The sequence below is a fragment of the Oncorhynchus gorbuscha genome, linkage group LG17 (genome assembly GCF_021184085.1).
Source record: "Oncorhynchus gorbuscha isolate QuinsamMale2020 ecotype Even-year linkage group LG17, OgorEven_v1.0, whole genome shotgun sequence".
Lineage (NCBI taxonomy): Eukaryota > Metazoa > Chordata > Actinopteri > Salmoniformes > Salmonidae > Oncorhynchus > Oncorhynchus gorbuscha.
In genome coordinates this window covers 2,093,227-2,109,687 of record NC_060189.1, presented here as the reverse complement: position 1 = coordinate 2,109,687, position 16,461 = coordinate 2,093,227, and the positions used below count along the sequence as shown (strand labels likewise).

General features: G+C 53.4%; 2 protein-coding genes across 6 annotated transcripts in view; both read right to left on the bottom strand.

Annotated features, from left to right (window-relative positions):
• Positions 1–16,461, bottom strand: part of smoc1 (SPARC related modular calcium binding 1) — a 586,617-nt gene that overhangs the window by 234,923 nt on the left and 335,233 nt on the right. The gene's annotated exons all lie outside the window — the stretch shown is intronic.
• LOC124001199 (GDNF family receptor alpha-4-like) overlaps positions 1–16,461 on the bottom strand; it is a 95,416-nt gene that overhangs the window by 28,534 nt on the left and 50,421 nt on the right. The window contains exons 5-7 of one of the 2 annotated variants that reach the window (XM_046307817.1): positions 15,427–15,654; positions 14,628–14,745; positions 9,481–9,590 (exon numbers count right to left, since the gene is read on the bottom strand). In XM_046307817.1, coding sequence (XP_046163773.1) covers positions 9,481–9,590; positions 14,628–14,745; positions 15,427–15,654 — 456 coding nt within the window. The remainder of the gene's footprint in view (positions 1–9,480; positions 9,591–14,627; positions 14,746–15,426; positions 15,655–16,461) is intronic. The other variant, XM_046307818.1, reaches the window with a different exon arrangement.

The following is a 16,461-nucleotide window of genomic DNA, read 5'->3' as shown; positions in this document are numbered from 1 at the left end:
GGTTGGAAATGTCAGTGAAGACACTTACCAGCTGGTCAAGCGCATGCTTTGAGTATGCTTCCTGGTAATCCGTCTGGCTCTGCGGCCTTGTGAATGTTAATCTTTTTAAGGTCTTACTCACATCAGCTACGGAGAGCTTGATCACAGACACCCGGAGTTCTCATGCATGGTTCAGTGTTGCTTGCCTCGACGCGAGCATAGAAGGAATTTAGCTTGTCCGGTAGGCTCACGTCATTGGACAGTTCGCAGCTTTGTCTTTCCTTTGTAAATCATAATAGTTTGCAAGCCCTGCCACATTACACATAATGTAACTGATATAAACTGATGTGTTCAGGTAATGTAACTGATATAAACTGAGGTGTTCAGGTAATGTAACTGATATAAACTGATGTGTTCAGGTAATGTAACTGTAAATTAAGGTAAAATTTAAAAACATCGACTGTGTATCGGTACCCGCCTGTACATAGTCTCGCTATTGTTATTTTACTGCTGCTCTTTAATTACTTGTTACTCTTATTTCTTATTCTTATCCACATTTTTTTTAAACAAAATTGTTGGTTAGCGGCTCGTAGTAAGCATTTCACTGTAAGGCTGTATTCTGTGCATGTGACCTGGACCCCAGGACGAGGAGCTGCTGCCTTGGCAGGAATTAATGGGGATCCATAATAAACCCCAGTAAGAGTAGCTGCTGCCTTGGCAGGAACTAATGGGGACCCATAATAAACCCCAGGAAGAGTAGCTGCTGCCTTGGCAGGAACTAATGGGGATCCATAAAAAACCCCAGGAAGAGTAGCTTCTGCCTTGGCAGGAACTAATGGGGATCCATAATAAATCCCAGGAAGAGTAGCTGCTGCCTTGGCAGGAATTAATGGGGATCCATAATAAACCCCAGGAAGATTAGCTGCTGCCATGGCAGGAACTAATGGGGATCCATAATAAACCCCAGGAAGAGTAGCTGCTGTCTTGACAGGAACGTAACCTTAATAAAGTTGGGAATTGATTGAGATATTTTATTGGAAAAATATTATCTTATTTTGGAGTATTTCTCACAGTAAAGGAAGAAGTGAAATCTGTCTCTACCACATAGATGCTCCTCCCACATAGATGCTCCATGTCTTTTTGTGTCTCACTTTCAATAATCAATTGCCCGGTCTCCCCAGCCTTCCTCCCCCGTCTCCCCAGCCTTCCTCCCCCGTCTCGCAAGCCTTCCTCCCCCGTCTCCCCAGCCTTCCTCCCCCGTCTCCCCAGCCTTCCTCCCCGTCTCCCCAGCCTTCCTCCCCGTCTCCCCAGCCTTCCTCCCCCCGTCTCTCCAGCCTTCCTCCCCCCGTCTCTCCAGCCTTCCTCCCCGTCCTCCCAACCTTCCCCCTCGTCTCCCCAGGCTTCCTCCCCCGTCTCCCCAGCCTTCCTCCCCCGTCTCCCCTGCCTTCCTCCCCCCGTCTCCCCTGCCTTCCTCCCCCGTCTCCCCTGCGTTCTTCCCCGTCTCCCCTGCCTTCCTCCTCAGCCTTCCTCCCCCGTCTCCCCTGCCTTCTTCCCCTTACTCCTCTGCGTTCCTCCCCGTCTCCCCTGCCTTCCTCCCCCTTACTCCTCTGCCTTCCTCCCCGTCTCTCCTCCCTTCCTCCCCCCCGTCTCCCCTGCCTTCCTCCCCCTTACTCCTCTGCCTTCCTCCCCGTCTCCCCTGCGTTCCTCCCCCGTCTCCCCTGCCTTCCTCCCCTGTCTCCTCAGCCTTCCTCCCCGTCTCCCCTGCCTTCTTCCCCCTTACTCCTCTGCCTTCCTCCCCTTACTCCTCTGCCTTCCTCCCCGTCTCTCCTCCCTTTCCTCCCCGTCTCCCCTGCCTTCCTCCCCCGTCTCCCCTGCCTTCCTCCCCCGTCTCCCCTCCCTTACTCCCCGTCTCCCCTGCCTTCCTCCCGTCTCCCTGCCTTCCTCCGTCTCCCATGCATTCCTCCCGTCTCACCTGCCTTCTTCCCGTCTCCTCCCTTCCTCCCGTCTCACCTGCCTTCCTCCCTTCTCCCCTGCCTTCCTCCCCGTCTCCCCTGCCTTCCTCCCCCTTACTCCTCTGTCTTCCTCCCCCGTCTCCCCCTGCCTTCCTCCCCCGTCTCCCCTGCGTTCTTCCCCGTCTCCCTGCCTTCCTCCCCGTCTCCTCAGCCTTCCTCCCCGTCTCCCCTGCCTTCTTCCCCCTTACTCCTCTGCCTTCCTCCCCCTTACTCCTCTGCCTTCCTCCCCGTCTCTCCTCCCTTCCTCCCCGTCTCCCCTGCCTTCCTCCCCCCGTCTCCCCTGCCTTCCTCCCCCGTCTCCCTCCCTTCCTCCCCCGTCTCCCCTCCCTTCCTCCCCCGTCTCCCCTCCCTTCCTCCCCCGTCTCCCTCCCTTACTCCCCCGTCTCCCTCCCTTACCTCCCCGTCTCCCCTGCCTTCCTCCCGTCTCCCCCTGCCTTCCTCCCGTCTCCCTGCCTTCCTCCCGTCTCCCATGCCTTCCTCCCGTCTCACCTGCCTTCTTCCCGTCTCCCCTCCCTTCCTCCCGTCTCACCTGCCTTCCTCCCGTCTCCCCTGCCTTCCTCCCGTCTCCCCTGCCTTCCTCCCGTCTCCCTTCCTTCCTCCCGTCTCCCCTGCCTTCCTCCCGTCTCCCCTGCCTTCCTCCCGTCTCCCTGCCTTCTTCCCGTCTCCCCTGCCTTCCTCCCGTCTCCCCTGCCTTCCTCCCGTCTCCCTGCCTTCCTCCCGTCTCCCCTGCCTTCCTCCCGTCTCCCCTGCCTTCCTCCCGTCTCCCCTGCCTTCCTCCCTTCTCCCCTGCCTTCCTCCCGTCTCCCCTGCCTTCCTCCCGTCTCCCTGCCTTCCTCCAGTCTCCCTGCCTTCCTCCCGTCTCCCCTGCCTTCCTCCAGTCTCCCCTGCCTTCCTCCCGTCTCCCCTGCCTTCCTCCCGTCTCCCCTGCCTTCCTCCCGTCTCCCCTGCCTTCCTCCAGTCTCCCTTCCTTCCTCCCGTCTCCCCTTCCTTCCTCCCGTCTCCCCTGCCTTCCTCCAGTCTTCCCTGCCTTCCTCCAGTCTTCCCTTCCTTCCTCCCGTCTCCCCTGCCTTCCTCCCGTCTCCCCTTCCTTCCTCCCGTCTCCCCTGCCTTCCTCCCCGCTTACTCACCTGCCATCCTCTCGTCTCCCTGCCTTCCTCCCCCTTACTCACCTGCCTTCCTCTCGTCTCCCTGCCTTCCTCCCCCTTACTCCCCTGCCTTTCCTCTCGTCTCCTGCCTTCCTCCCCCTTACTCCCCTGCCTTCCTCCCGTCTCCCTGCCTTACTCCCGTCTCCCTGCCTTCCTCCCCCTTACTCCCCTGCCTTCCTCCCGTCTCCCTGCCTTCCTCCCGTCTCCCTGCCTTCCTCCCCCTTACTCCTGCCTTCCTCCCGTCTCCCTGCCTTCCTCCCGTCTCCCTGCCTTCCTCCCCCTTACTCACCTGCCTTCCTCCCGTCTCCCTGCCTTCCTCCCCGCTTACTCACCTGCCTTCCTCCCCCCTTACTCACCTGCCTTCCTCCCGTCTCCCCTGCCTTCCTCCCCCTTACTCACCTGCCTTCCTCCCGTCTCACCTGCCTTCCTCCGTCTTCCTGCCTTCCTCCCCCTTACTCACCTGCCTTCCTCCCCCTTACTCACCTGCCTTCCTCCCGTCTCCCTGCCTTCCTCCCGTCTCCCTGCCTTCCTCCCCCTTACTCACCTGCCTTCCTCCCCCTTACTCACCTGCCTTCCTCCCCCTTACTCACCTGACATCCTCCCGTCTCCCCTGCCTTCCTCCCGTCTCCCCTGCCTTCCTCCCGTCTCCCCTGCCTTCCCCCTTACTCCCTTCCTTCCTCCCGTCTCCCCTGCCTTCCTCCCGTCTCCCCTGCCTTCCTCCCGTCTCCCCTGCCATCCTCCGTCTCCCCTTCCTTCCTCCCGTCTCCCCTGCCTTCCTCCCGTCTCCCCTGCCTTCCTCCCGTCTCCCCTGCCTTCCTCCCGTCTCCCCTGCCTTCCTCCCGTCTCCCCTGCCTTCCTCCAGTCTCCCCTGCCTTCCTCCAGTCTCCCCTGCCTTCCTCCCGTCTCCCTGCCTTCTTCCCCCTTACTCACCTGCCTTCCTCCAGTCTCCCTGCCTTCCTCCCGTCTCCTGCCTTCTTCCCCCTTACTCACCTGCCTTCCTCCCGTCTCCCTGCCTTCCTCCCCCTTACTCACCTGCCTTCCTCCCGTCTCCCTGCCTTCCTCCCCTTACTCACCTGCCTTCCTCCCGTCTCCCTGCCTTCCTCCCCCTTACTCACCTGCCATCCTCCAGTCTCCCCTGCCTTCCTCCGTCTCCCTGCCTTCCTCCCGTCTCCCTGCCTTCCTCCGTCTCCCCTGCCTTCCTCCGTCTCCCTTCCTTCCTCCCGTCTCCCCTGCCTCCTCCCCCGTCTCACCTGCCTTCCTCCAGTCTCACCTGCCTTCCTCCCGTCTCCCTGCCATCCTCCCGTCTCCCCTTCCTTCCTCCCGTCTCCCTGCCTTCCTCCCGTCTCCCCTTCCTTCCTCCCGTCTCCCCTGCCTTCCTCCCGTCTCACCTGCCTTCCTCCAGTCTCCCATGCCTTCCTCCCGTCTCACCTGCCTTCCTCCAGTCTCCCCTGCCTTCCTCTCGTCTCCCTGCCTTCCTCCCCCCTTACTCACCTGCCTTCCTCCCGTCTCACCTGCCTTCCTCCCCCTTACTCACCTGCCTTCCTCCCATCTCATCTGCCTTCTTCCCCTGTCTCACCTGCCTTCCTCCCCCTTACTCACCTGCCTTCCTCCGTCTCACCTGCCTTCCTCCTCCCGTCTCACCTGCCTTCCTCCCCCTTACTCACCTGCCTTCCTCCCCTTACTCCACCTGCCTTCCTCCCGTCTCATCTGCCTTCCTCCCCCTTACTCACCTGCCTTCCTCCCGTCTCATCTGCCTTCTTCCCCCTTACTCACCTGCCTTCCTCCCGTCTCACCTGCCTTCCTCCCCCTTACTCACCTGCCTTCCTCCCGTCTCATCTGCCTTCCTCCCGTCTCATCTGCCTTTCTTCCCCCTTACTCACCTGCCTTCCTCCCCCTCACCTGCCTTCCTCCCCCTTACTCACCTGCCTTCCTCCCCCTTACTCACCTGCCTTCCTCCGTCTCACCTGCCTTCCTCCCCCTTACTCCCCTGCCTTCCTCCCCGTCTCCCTGCCTTCCTCCCGTCTCCCTGCCTTCCTCCCCCTTACTCACCTGCCTTCCTCCCCCTTACTCACCTGCCTTCCTCCCGTCTCACCTGCCTTCCTCCCCCTTACTCACCTGCCTTCCTCCCGTCTCATCTGCCTTCTTCCCCCTGTCTCACCTGCCTTCCTCCCGTCTCACCTGCCTTCCTCCCGTCTCACCTGCCTTCCTCCCGTCTCAAATCAAATCAAATCTAATTTTATTTGTCACATACACATGGTTAGCAGATGTTAATGCGAGTGTAGCGAAATGCTTGTGCTTCTAGTTCCGACAATGCAGTGATAACCAACAAGTAATCTAACTAACAATTCCAAAACTACTGTCTTATACACAGTGTAAGGGGATAAGGAACATGTACATAAGGATATATGAATGAGTGATGGTACAGAGCAGCATACAGTAGATGGTATCGAGTACAGTATATACATATGAGATGAGTGTGTAGACAAAGTAAACAAAGTGGCATAGTTAAAGTGGCTAGTGATACATGTGTTACATAAGGATGCAGTCGATGTTGTAGAGTACAGTATATACATAATGTAGGGTAAGTAACATTATATAAGGTAGCATTGTTTAAAGTGGCTAGTGATATATTTACATCATTTCCCATCAATTCCCATTATTAAAATGGCTGGAGTTGGGTCAGTGTCAATGACAGTGTGTTGGCAGCAGCCACTCAATGTTAGTGGTGGCTATTTAACAGTCTGATGGCCTTGAGATAGAAGCTGTTTTTCAGTCTCTCGGTCCCAGCTTTGATGCACCTGTACTGACCTCGCCTTCTGGATGATAGCGGGGTGAACAGGCAGTGGTTCGGGTGGTTGATGTCCTTGATGATCTTTATGGCCTTCCTGTAACAACGGGTGGTGTAGGTGTCCTGGAGGGCAGGTAGTTTGCCCCGGTGATGCGTTGTGCAGTCCTCACTACCCTCTGGAGAGCCTTACGGTTGAGGGCGGAGCAGTTGCCGTACCAGGCGGTGATACAGCCCGCCAGGATGCTCTCGATTGTGCATCTGTAGAAGTTTGTGAGTGCTTTTGGTGACAAGCCGAATTTCTTCAGCCTCCTGAGGTTGAATAGGCGCTGCTGCGCCTTCTTCACGACGCTGTCAGTGTGAGTGGACCAATTCAGTTTGTCTGTGATGTGTATGCCGAGGAACTTAAAACTAGCTACCCTCTCCACTACTGTTCCATCGATGTGGATAGGGGTGTTCCCTCTGCTGTTTCCTGAAGTCCACAATCATCTCCTTAGTTTTGTTGACGTTGAGTGTGAGGTTATTTTCCTGACACCACACTCCAAGGGCCCTCACCTCCTCCCTGTAGGCCGTCTCGTCGTTGTTGGTAATCAAGCCTACCACTGTTGTGTCATCCGCAAACTTGATGATTGAGTTGGAGCGTGCGTGGCCACGCAGTCGTGGGTGAACAGGGAGTACAGGAGAGGGCTCAGAACGCACCCTTGTGGGGCCCCGTGTTGAGGATCAGCGGGAGGAGATGTTGTTGCCTACCCTCACCACCTGGGGGCGGCCCGTCAGGAAGTCCAGTACCCAGTTGCACAGGGCGGGGTCGAGACCCAGGGTCTCGAGCTTGATGACGAGCTTGGAGGGTACTATGGTGTTGAATGCCGAGCTGTAGTCGATGAACAGCATTCTCACATAGGTATTCCTCTTGTCCAGGTGGGTTAGGGCAGTGTGCAGTGTGGTTGAGATTGCATCGTCTGTGGACCTATTTGGGCGGTAAGCAAATTGGAGTGGGTCTAGGTGTCAGGTAGGGTGGAGGTGATATGGTCCTTGACTAGTCTCTCAAAGCACTTCATGATGACGGAAGTGAGTGCTACGGGCGGTAGTCGTTTAGCTCAGTTACCTTAGCTTTCTTGGGAACAGGAACAATGGTGGCCCTCTTGAAGCATGTGGGAACAGCAGACTGGTATAGGGATTGATTGAATATGTCCGTAAACACACCGGCCAGCTGGTCTGCGCATGCTCGGAGGGCGCGGCTGGGGATGCCGTCTGGGCCTGCAGCCTTGCGGTTAACACGTTTAAATGTCTTAATCACCTCGGCTGCAGTGAAGGAGAGACTGCATGTTTCTGTTGCAGGCCGTGTCAGTGGCACTGTATTGTCCTCAAAGCGGGCAAAAAAGTTATTTAGTCTGCCTGGGAGCAAGACATCCTGGTCCGTGACTGGGCTGGATTTCATCTTGTAGTCCGTGATTGACTGTAGACCCTGCCACATGCCTCTTGTGTCTGAGCCATTGAATTGAGATTCCACTTTGTCTCTGTACTGACGCTTAGCTTGTTTGATAGCCTTACGGAGGGAATAGCTGCACTGTTTGTATTCAGTCATGTTGCCAGACACCTTGCCCTGATTAAAAGCAGTGGTTCGCGCTTTCAGTTTCACGCGAATGCTGCCATCAATCCACGGTTTCTGGTTAGGGAATGTTTTTATCGTTGCTATGGGAACGACATCTTCGACGCACGTTCTAATGAACTCGCACACCGAATCAGCGTATTCGTCAATATTCCCATCTGACGCAATACGAAACATGTCCCAGTCCACGTGATGGAAGCAGTCTTGGAGTGTAGAGTCAGCTTGGTCTGACCAGCGTTGGACAGACCTCAGCGTGGGAGCCTCTTGTTTTAATTTCTGCCTGTAGGCAGGGATCAGCAAAATGGAGTCGTGGTCAGCTTTTCCGAAAGGGGGCGGGGCAGGGCCTTATATGCGTCGCGGAAGTTAGAGTAACAGTGATCCAAGGTTTTACCACCCCTGGTTGCGCAATCGATATGCTGATAAAATTTAGGAGTCTTGTTTTCAGATTGGCTTTGTTAAAATCCCCAGCTACAATGAATGCAGCCTCCGGATAAATGTTTTCCAGTTTGCAAGAGTTAAATAAAGTTCGTTCAGAGCCATCGATGTGTCTGCTTGGGGGATATATACGGCTGTGATTATAATCGAAGAGAATTCTCTTGGAAGATAATGCGGTCTACATTTGATTGTGAGGAATTCTAAATCAGGTGAACAGAAGGATTTGAGTTCCTGTATGTTTCCTTCATCACACCATGTCCCGTTAGTCATGAGGCATACGCCCCCTCCACTCCTCTTACCAGAGAGATGTTTGTTTCTGTCGGCGCGATGCGTGGAGAAACCCGTTGGCTGTACCGCCCTGGATAGCGTTTTCCCAGTAAGCCATGTCTCCGTAAAGCAGAGAACGTTGCAGTCTCTGATATCCCTCTGGAATGCCACCCTTGCTCGGATTTCATCAACCTTGTTGTCGAGAGACTGGACATTGGCAAGAAGAATACTGGGAAGTGGTGCGCGATGTGCCCTTTTTCGGAGTCTGACCAGAACACCGCCGCGTTTCCCTCTTTTTCGGAGTCGTTTCCTTGGGTCGCTGCATGCGATCCATTCCGTTGTCCTGTTTGTAAGGCAGAACACAGGATCCGCGTCGCGGAAAACATATTCTTGGTCGTACTGATGGTGAGTTGACGCTGATCTTATATTCAGTAGTTCTTCTCGACTGTATGTAATGAAACCTAAGATGACCTGGGGTACTAATGTAAGAAATAACACGTAAAAAAACCAAAAACTGCATAGTTTCCTAGGAACGCGAAGCGAGGCGGCCATCTCAGTCACCTGCCTTCCTCCCGTCTCACCTGCCTTCCTCCCCCCTTACTCACCTGCCTTCCTCCCGTCTCACCTGCCTTCCTCCCCCTTACTCACCTGCCTTCCTCCCTCTCACCTGCCTTCCTCCCCCTTACTCACCTGCCTTCCTCCCCCTTCTCACCTGCCTTCCTCCCCCCTACTCACCTGCCTTCCTCCGTCTCATCTGCCTTCTTCCCCCCTTATTCACCTGCCCTCCCCCCTTACTCACCTGCCTTCCTCCCCCTTACTCACCTGCCTTCCTCCCCCTTACTCACCTGCCTTCCTCCCGTCTCACCTGCCTTCCTCCCCCCTTACTCACCTGCCTTCCTCCCCCCTTACTCACCTGCCTTCCTCCCCCCTTACTCACCTGCCTTCCTCCCGTCTCATCTGCCTTCTTCCCCCTTACTCACCTGCCTTCCTCCCGTCTCACCTGCCTTCCACCCCCTTACTCACCTGCCTTCCTCCCCCTTACTCACCTGCCTTCCTCCCCCCTTACTCACCTGCCTTCCTCCCGTCTCATCTGCCTTCTTCCCCCTGTCTCACCTGCATTCCTCCACCAACTACCCAGCTTACCCCCAGGTTTCATTTGAATAAACGGGAGCATCTCACGATCTGCAAATTTTATCCATCCAGTTTTGCAAGCCTATTATTAACAAACCTGTTAGTGTTAGTTCTTACCTATGAGGCCGGTATAGGCAAGGAGACAGACTGCGTAGTTGTCCTGCTTGCAACCGCTGGCAACGTGCTCTGAGGGCTGGCAGTCATACTGGAACTGGGCCCAGCGGGACCTGGGGAGGAGGAGGGAGGAATGCAGAATACAACATCCATCACTTACCACAGAGCCTTAGCCAAAAAGTCTACCACAGAGCCTAAGCCACACATGGCTACCACAGAGCATTACCCACCCATGGCTACCAGAGAGCATTACCCACTCATGGCTACCACAGAGCATTACCCACACATGGCTACCAGAGAGCACTTGTCTTCCCTTCTCCTCTCCTCCTCCTCTTCCCTTCGACCAAGATGGAGGTAAATGTTACAGAGAGGTCTATGTGGGTTCACACCAGACATTTTATGGCTCCTGGGAGGATCAGAACATCACAAAGCAAGAAGTGGCCACAATGCAACTGAAGTATGCAACACCAGCATAGTCCCACGGCGACTTAAATAACAGCCACTCCAGCTCGAGCCAACCGCAGGCTCAGGACAGGAGTCCAGCAAACAATAACCGCCACATTGCTGGAAGAAGCAGGAGGCCGATGCTGAACCCCTGTACTGTGGACAGTGTCAACGTGATGACTGGCCTCTTTGTACAGATGAAGAGTGTATTCCTGTGTAACTGTATAAATGATGATTCCCTGAAGAATGTTTTGCACCATGTGAAGGTAAAAAAAACTCAGAGGCTCAACAGAAGCCATTTACAAAGATAATGTACTAGTGTAAGAAAACCCTCTCCTACAATGTTTTATATTTTGCTTGGTTGAATTTTTGCTTAGATTATGACCTAATTGGCTTACATTATGAATTATTACATACATGCTTATTTGTAATTTAGTATTAGGTTGAAATTAGTCTCAAAAGGGAGGAATGTGGTGGGGACAATAACAAACTCTGCAATGCGCATGTGTTGTATAAGCCTTAAACCTGTACATTTCCACTGTCTGTTTCTGTCATGTAAGAAGATGCAAGTATTTTTCCTCTCTTGTCTCAGTGTAACTTAGTCACGTGGCCAAAGACAAAGGGCCGTCTGAGAGTGACCAATTTTTGGTCCATCCTATTCTTTTCTTTCAAGGGCACAGCTGTGAGGTGATATGAAGATAACATAGGCTAGCTGGAGCAGCATCAGCTAGTAACGAAACTGGCGTTATGACTTGTTTGTCCGTCTTCAAGAGAGCGAGAGTTGCACCCCTTCTGAAAAAACCTACACTCGATCCCTCCGATGTCAACAATTACAGACCAGTATCCCTTCTTTCTTTTCTCTCCAAAACTCTTGAACGTGCCGTCCTTGGCCAGCTCTCCCGCTATCTCTCTCTGAATGACCTTCTTGATCCAAATCAGTCAGGTTTCAAGACTAGTCATTCAACTGAGACTGCTCTCCTCTGTATCACGGAGGCGCTCCGCACTGCTAAAGCTAACTCTCTCTCCTCTGCTCTCATCCTTCTAGATCTATCGGCTGCCTTCGATACTGTGAACCATCAGATCCTCCTCTCCACCCTCTCCGGCGCGGCCCACGCTTGGATTGCGTCCTACCTGACAGGTCGCTCCTACCAGGTGGCGTGGCGAGAATCTGTCTCCTCACCATGCGCTCTCACCACTGGTGTCCCCCAGGGCTCTGTTCTAGGCCCTCTCCTATTCTCGCTATACACCAAGTCACTTGGCTCTGTTATAACCTCCTATCATTGCTATGCAGACGACACACAATTATTCTTCTCCTTTCCCCCTTCTGATGACCAGGTGGCGAATCGCATCTCTGCATGTCTGGCAGACATATCAGTGTGGATGACGGATCACCACCTCAAGCTGAACCTCGGCAAGACGGAGCTGCTCTTCCTCCCGGGGAAGGACTGCCCGTTCCATGATCTCGCCATCACGGTTGACAACTCCATTGTGTCCTCCTCCCAGAGCGCTAAGAACCTTGGCGTGATCCTGGACAACACCCTGTCGTTCTCAACCAACATCAAGGCGGTGGCCCGTTCCTGTAGGTTCATGCTCTACAACATCCGCAGAGTACGACCCTGCCTCACACAGGAAGCGGTGCAGGTCCTAATCCAGGCACTTGTCATCTCCCGTCTGGATTACTGCAACTCGCTGTTGGCTGGGCTCCCTGCCTGTGCCATTAAACCCCTTCAACTCATCCAGAACGCCGCAGCCCGTCTGGTGTTCAACCTTCCCAAGTTCTCTCACGTCACCCCGCTCCTCCGTTCTCTCCACTGGCTTCCAGTTGAAGCTCGCATCCGCTACAAGACCATGGTGCTTGCCTACGGAGCTGTGAGGGGAACGGCACCTCAGTACCTCCAGGCTCTGATCAGGCCCTACACCCAAACAAGGGCACTGTGTTCATCCACCTCTGGCCTGCTCGCCTCCCTACCACTGAGGAAGTACAGCTCCCGCTCAGCCCAGTCAAAACTGTTCGCTGCTCTGGCCCCCCAATGGTGGAACAAACTCCCTCACGACGCCAGGACAGCGGAGTCAATCGTCAATCACCACCTTCAGGAGACACCTGAAACCCCAACTCTTTAAGGAATACCTAGGATAGGATAAGTAATCCCTCTCATCCCCCCTTTAAGATTTAGATGCACTATTGTAAAGTGACTGTTCCACTGGATGTCATAAGGTGAATGCACCAATTTGTAAGTCGCTCTGGATAAGAGCGTCTGCTAAATGACTTAAATGTAAATGTAAATGCTATGTTCCCACCAGGCTCTCACACATCTGTTAAACTGCCACGTAGACAAAGGTTCTAAAAGCTGAGACCCAACTCTTGTTCGTTGGGCTCTTAACTCTGCACCTTTTGAGTGATTGTTAACCGCTCCAGATTTGCAAATCTTATAATAAAAAGTTGTTGTTTGAAGAATCAACAGTCTCTCTTCCTTTCTGGTTCGAATTTCCATGACAACAGTGCTTTGCATTCAGGCCAAATAGTTAAATGTTGGTCTGATCAGACCACATAATCTTTTGCCAAATGCTTTCATTTACATACATTTACATGTATGTGCTTTCAAAGTCTTTCATGTGTCTTTTTGCAAACTGCTGTCATGTGCATTTTTCTCAGGAGTGGCTTCTATCTGGCCACTCTCCCATAAAACCCAGATTGGTGAAGTGCTACAGAGACTGATGTCATTCTGGCAGGTTCTCCCATCTCAGCCGAGGAACTCTGTGGTTCTGCCAGAGTGGTCATTGGGTTCTTGGTCACCGCCCTGACCAAGGTCCTTCTTGCCTGGTTGCTGTTTGGTTGGACAGCCAGTTCTAGACAGAGACTGGGTAGTTCTATATCTTTTGCTAATCCCAATGATGGAGACCACTGTGCTCTTGGAGACTTTCAACACTCTAAAAATATTTTTATACTCTTCCCCAGATACAGTGCTGTGAAAAGGTATTTGCCCCCTTTCTCATATTGCATATTTTTGGTACTGAATGTTATCAAATCTTTAACCAAAAATGAATATTCAATCAGAGAAACCTGAGCACTTCCTGAAGTTATTGATCAGTCTCTAACTTCACCGTGGAGGAATTTTGGCCCAATCTTCCATTTCGAACTGCTTTAACTCAGTGACATTTGTGGGTTTTCAAACATGAACTGGTCCATGTCCTCCCAAAACATCTTAATTGGAGATTAGGACTGGACTTTGACAAGTATGTAGTATGTTGAACTGGACCCTCCAACAGTATAGTATGTTGAACTGGACCCTCCAACAGTATAGTATGTTGAACTGGACCCTCCAACAGTATAGTATGTTGAACTGGACCCTCCAACAGTATAGTATGTTGAACTGGACCATCCAACAGTATAGTATGTTGAACTAGACCATCCAACAGTATACCATAGTAGTATGTTGAACTGGACCATCCAACAGTATACCATAGTAGTATGTTGAACTGGACCATCCAACAGTATACCATAGTAGTATGTTGAACTGGACCATCCAACAGTATAGTATGTTGAACTGGACCCTCCAACAGTATAGTATGTTGAACTGGACCCTCCAACAGTATAGTATGTTGAACTGGACCCTCCAACAGTATAGTATGTTGAACTGGACCATCCAACAGACCATCCAACAGTATACCATAGTAGTATGTTGAACTGGACCATCCAACAGTATACCATAGTAGTATGTTGAACTGGACCATCCAACAGTATACAGTAGTATGTTGAACTGGACCCTCCAACAGTATAGTATGTTGAACTGGACCCTCCAACAGTATAGTATGTTGAACTGGACCCTCCAACAGTATACCATAGTAGTATGTTGAACTGGACCCTCCAACAGTATAGTATGTGGAACTGGACCCTCCAACAGTATAGTATGTTGAACTGGACCCTCCAACAGTATAGTATGTTGAACTGGACCCTCCAACAGAATACCTCTAGACTCTGTGGAAACGTATGGTCTCAACACACCCCCACAAATGTACATTCAAACACACAAAGCTGCACATCCGCCCACCCACCCAGCAAACCCACCCACCCAGCCAACCCACCCACCCACGCATATACCCACCCATACACCCACCCATACACCCACCCACCCGCCAACCCACCCAACCCACCCACCCATACCCCCACCCAACTCACCCAGCCAACCCACCCATACACCCACCCAACTCACCCAGCCAACCCACCCATATACCCACCCAGCCAACACACCCACCCACCCGCCCGCCCACCCAGCCAACCCACCCATACACCCACCCACCCAGCCAGCTAACCCACACATACACCCACCCACCCAGCCAACCCACCCATACACCCACCCAGCCAGCCAGCCAACCCAGCCAGCCAACCCACCCACCCACCCACCCACCCACCCACCCACCCACCCACCCATACACCCACCCATACACCCACACAGCCAACCAACCAACCTTGCCAACCCAACCAGCCAGCCAACCAACCCATACACCCACCCACCCAGCCAACCCACCCATACACCCACCCACCCAGCCAACCCACCCATACAACCCACCCATACACCAACCCAGCCATCCAACCCACCCACCCAGCCAGCCAACCAACCCATACACCCACCCACCCAGCCAACCCACCCATACACCCACCCACCCAGCCAACCCACCCATACACCAACCCGCCAACCCAGCCTTACCTGCATACGTAGTCGTTCCTACAGATGCGCAGTGCAGCCAGACAGTTGGGTTTGTCTTGGTCCTCGTAGGAGCAGGCTGGTATGATGGTCTGTCTCCGTCTCTCAGCGCACGCCATGTCTGGACAGGGTTAGACTGGGTTAGTTCCACACTCACCCACCCACTACAGTTACACTCACACACCCACACACTACACTTACACTCACACACCCACACACTATACACACCCACACACTACACTTACACTCACACACCCACACACTATACACACCCACACACTACACTTACACTCACACACCCACACACTATACACACCCACACACTACACTTACACTCACACACCCACACACTATACTTACACTCACACACTCACACACTATACTTACACTCACACACTCACACACTATACACACCCACACACTATACTTACACTCACACACTCACACACTATACACACCCACACACTACACTTACACTCACACTCACACACCCGCACACTATACACACCCACACACTACCCATACACACACACACACACACCCACACACTATACACACCCATACACACACACACACACACACACACACACACACACACACACACACACACACACACACACACACACACACACACACACACACACACACACACACTACACAGACACCCACACTACACACTCACACACTACACTAGACACCCACACTACACACCCACACACTACACACCCACACACTATACACACCCACACACTATACACACCCACACACTATACACACCCACACTACCCCCCGCCCCTCCTACCTGTGCAGGGGCAGAACAGCAGCTGGTGGGTGTAGTCAGGAGGGACCCGGTCGAAGAACTTCCTGAGAGCCTTGTTACACCTGGCTCTGTTACAGGGGCCTGAGTGGGCCGACGGCTGGATGCAGGCCGAGACGTATTCCGTACGGAGCTTCTGACACGTCTCGTCCACGTTACACGCCTTCGCCGCGTCCAGACAACGGTTCAACGTCGTTATGCCCACCTCATCTACTGGAAACAAAACAAGGAATCGCACTTATGTATTATGTAAAAACATCTTCATTAATAAATAATAACTATAAATACATTTCTGAAATATATTTGATTGAGTAAATGTTGACTTTAAGTCTGGTCCCTAACCCTGTCCCCTATGTAGTGGTCCCTAACCCTGTCCCCTATGTAGTGGTCCCTAACCCTGTCCCCTGTGTAGTGGTCCCTGTCCCCTATGTAGTGGTCCCTAACCCTGTCCCCTGTGTAGTGGTCCCTGTCCCCTATGTAGTGGTCCCTAACCCTGTCCCCTATGTAGTGGTCCCTAACCCTGTCCCCTATGTAGTGGTCCCTAACCCTGTCCCCTATGTAGTGGTCCCTAACCCTGTCCCCTATGTAGTGTTCCCTAACCCTGTCCCCTATGTAGTGGTCCCTAACCCTGTCCCCTATGTAGTGGTCCCTAACCCTTTCCCCTATGTAGTGGTCCCTAACCCTGTCCCCTATGTAGTGGTCCCTAACCCTGTCCCCTATGTAGTGGTCCCTAACCCTGTCCCCTATGTAGTGGTCCCTAACCCTGTCCCCTGTGTAGTGGTCCCTGTCCCCTATGTAGTGGTCCCTAACCCTGTCCCCTATGTAGTGGTCCCTAACCCTGTCCCCTATGTAGTGGTCCCTAACCCTGTCCCCTATGTAGTGGTCCCTAACCCTGTCCCCTATGTAGTGGTCCCTAACCCTGTCCCCTATGTAGTGGTCCCTAACCCTGTCCCCTATGTAGTGGTCCCTAACCCTGTCCCCTATGTAGTGGTCCCTAACCCTGTCCTATGTAGTGGTCCC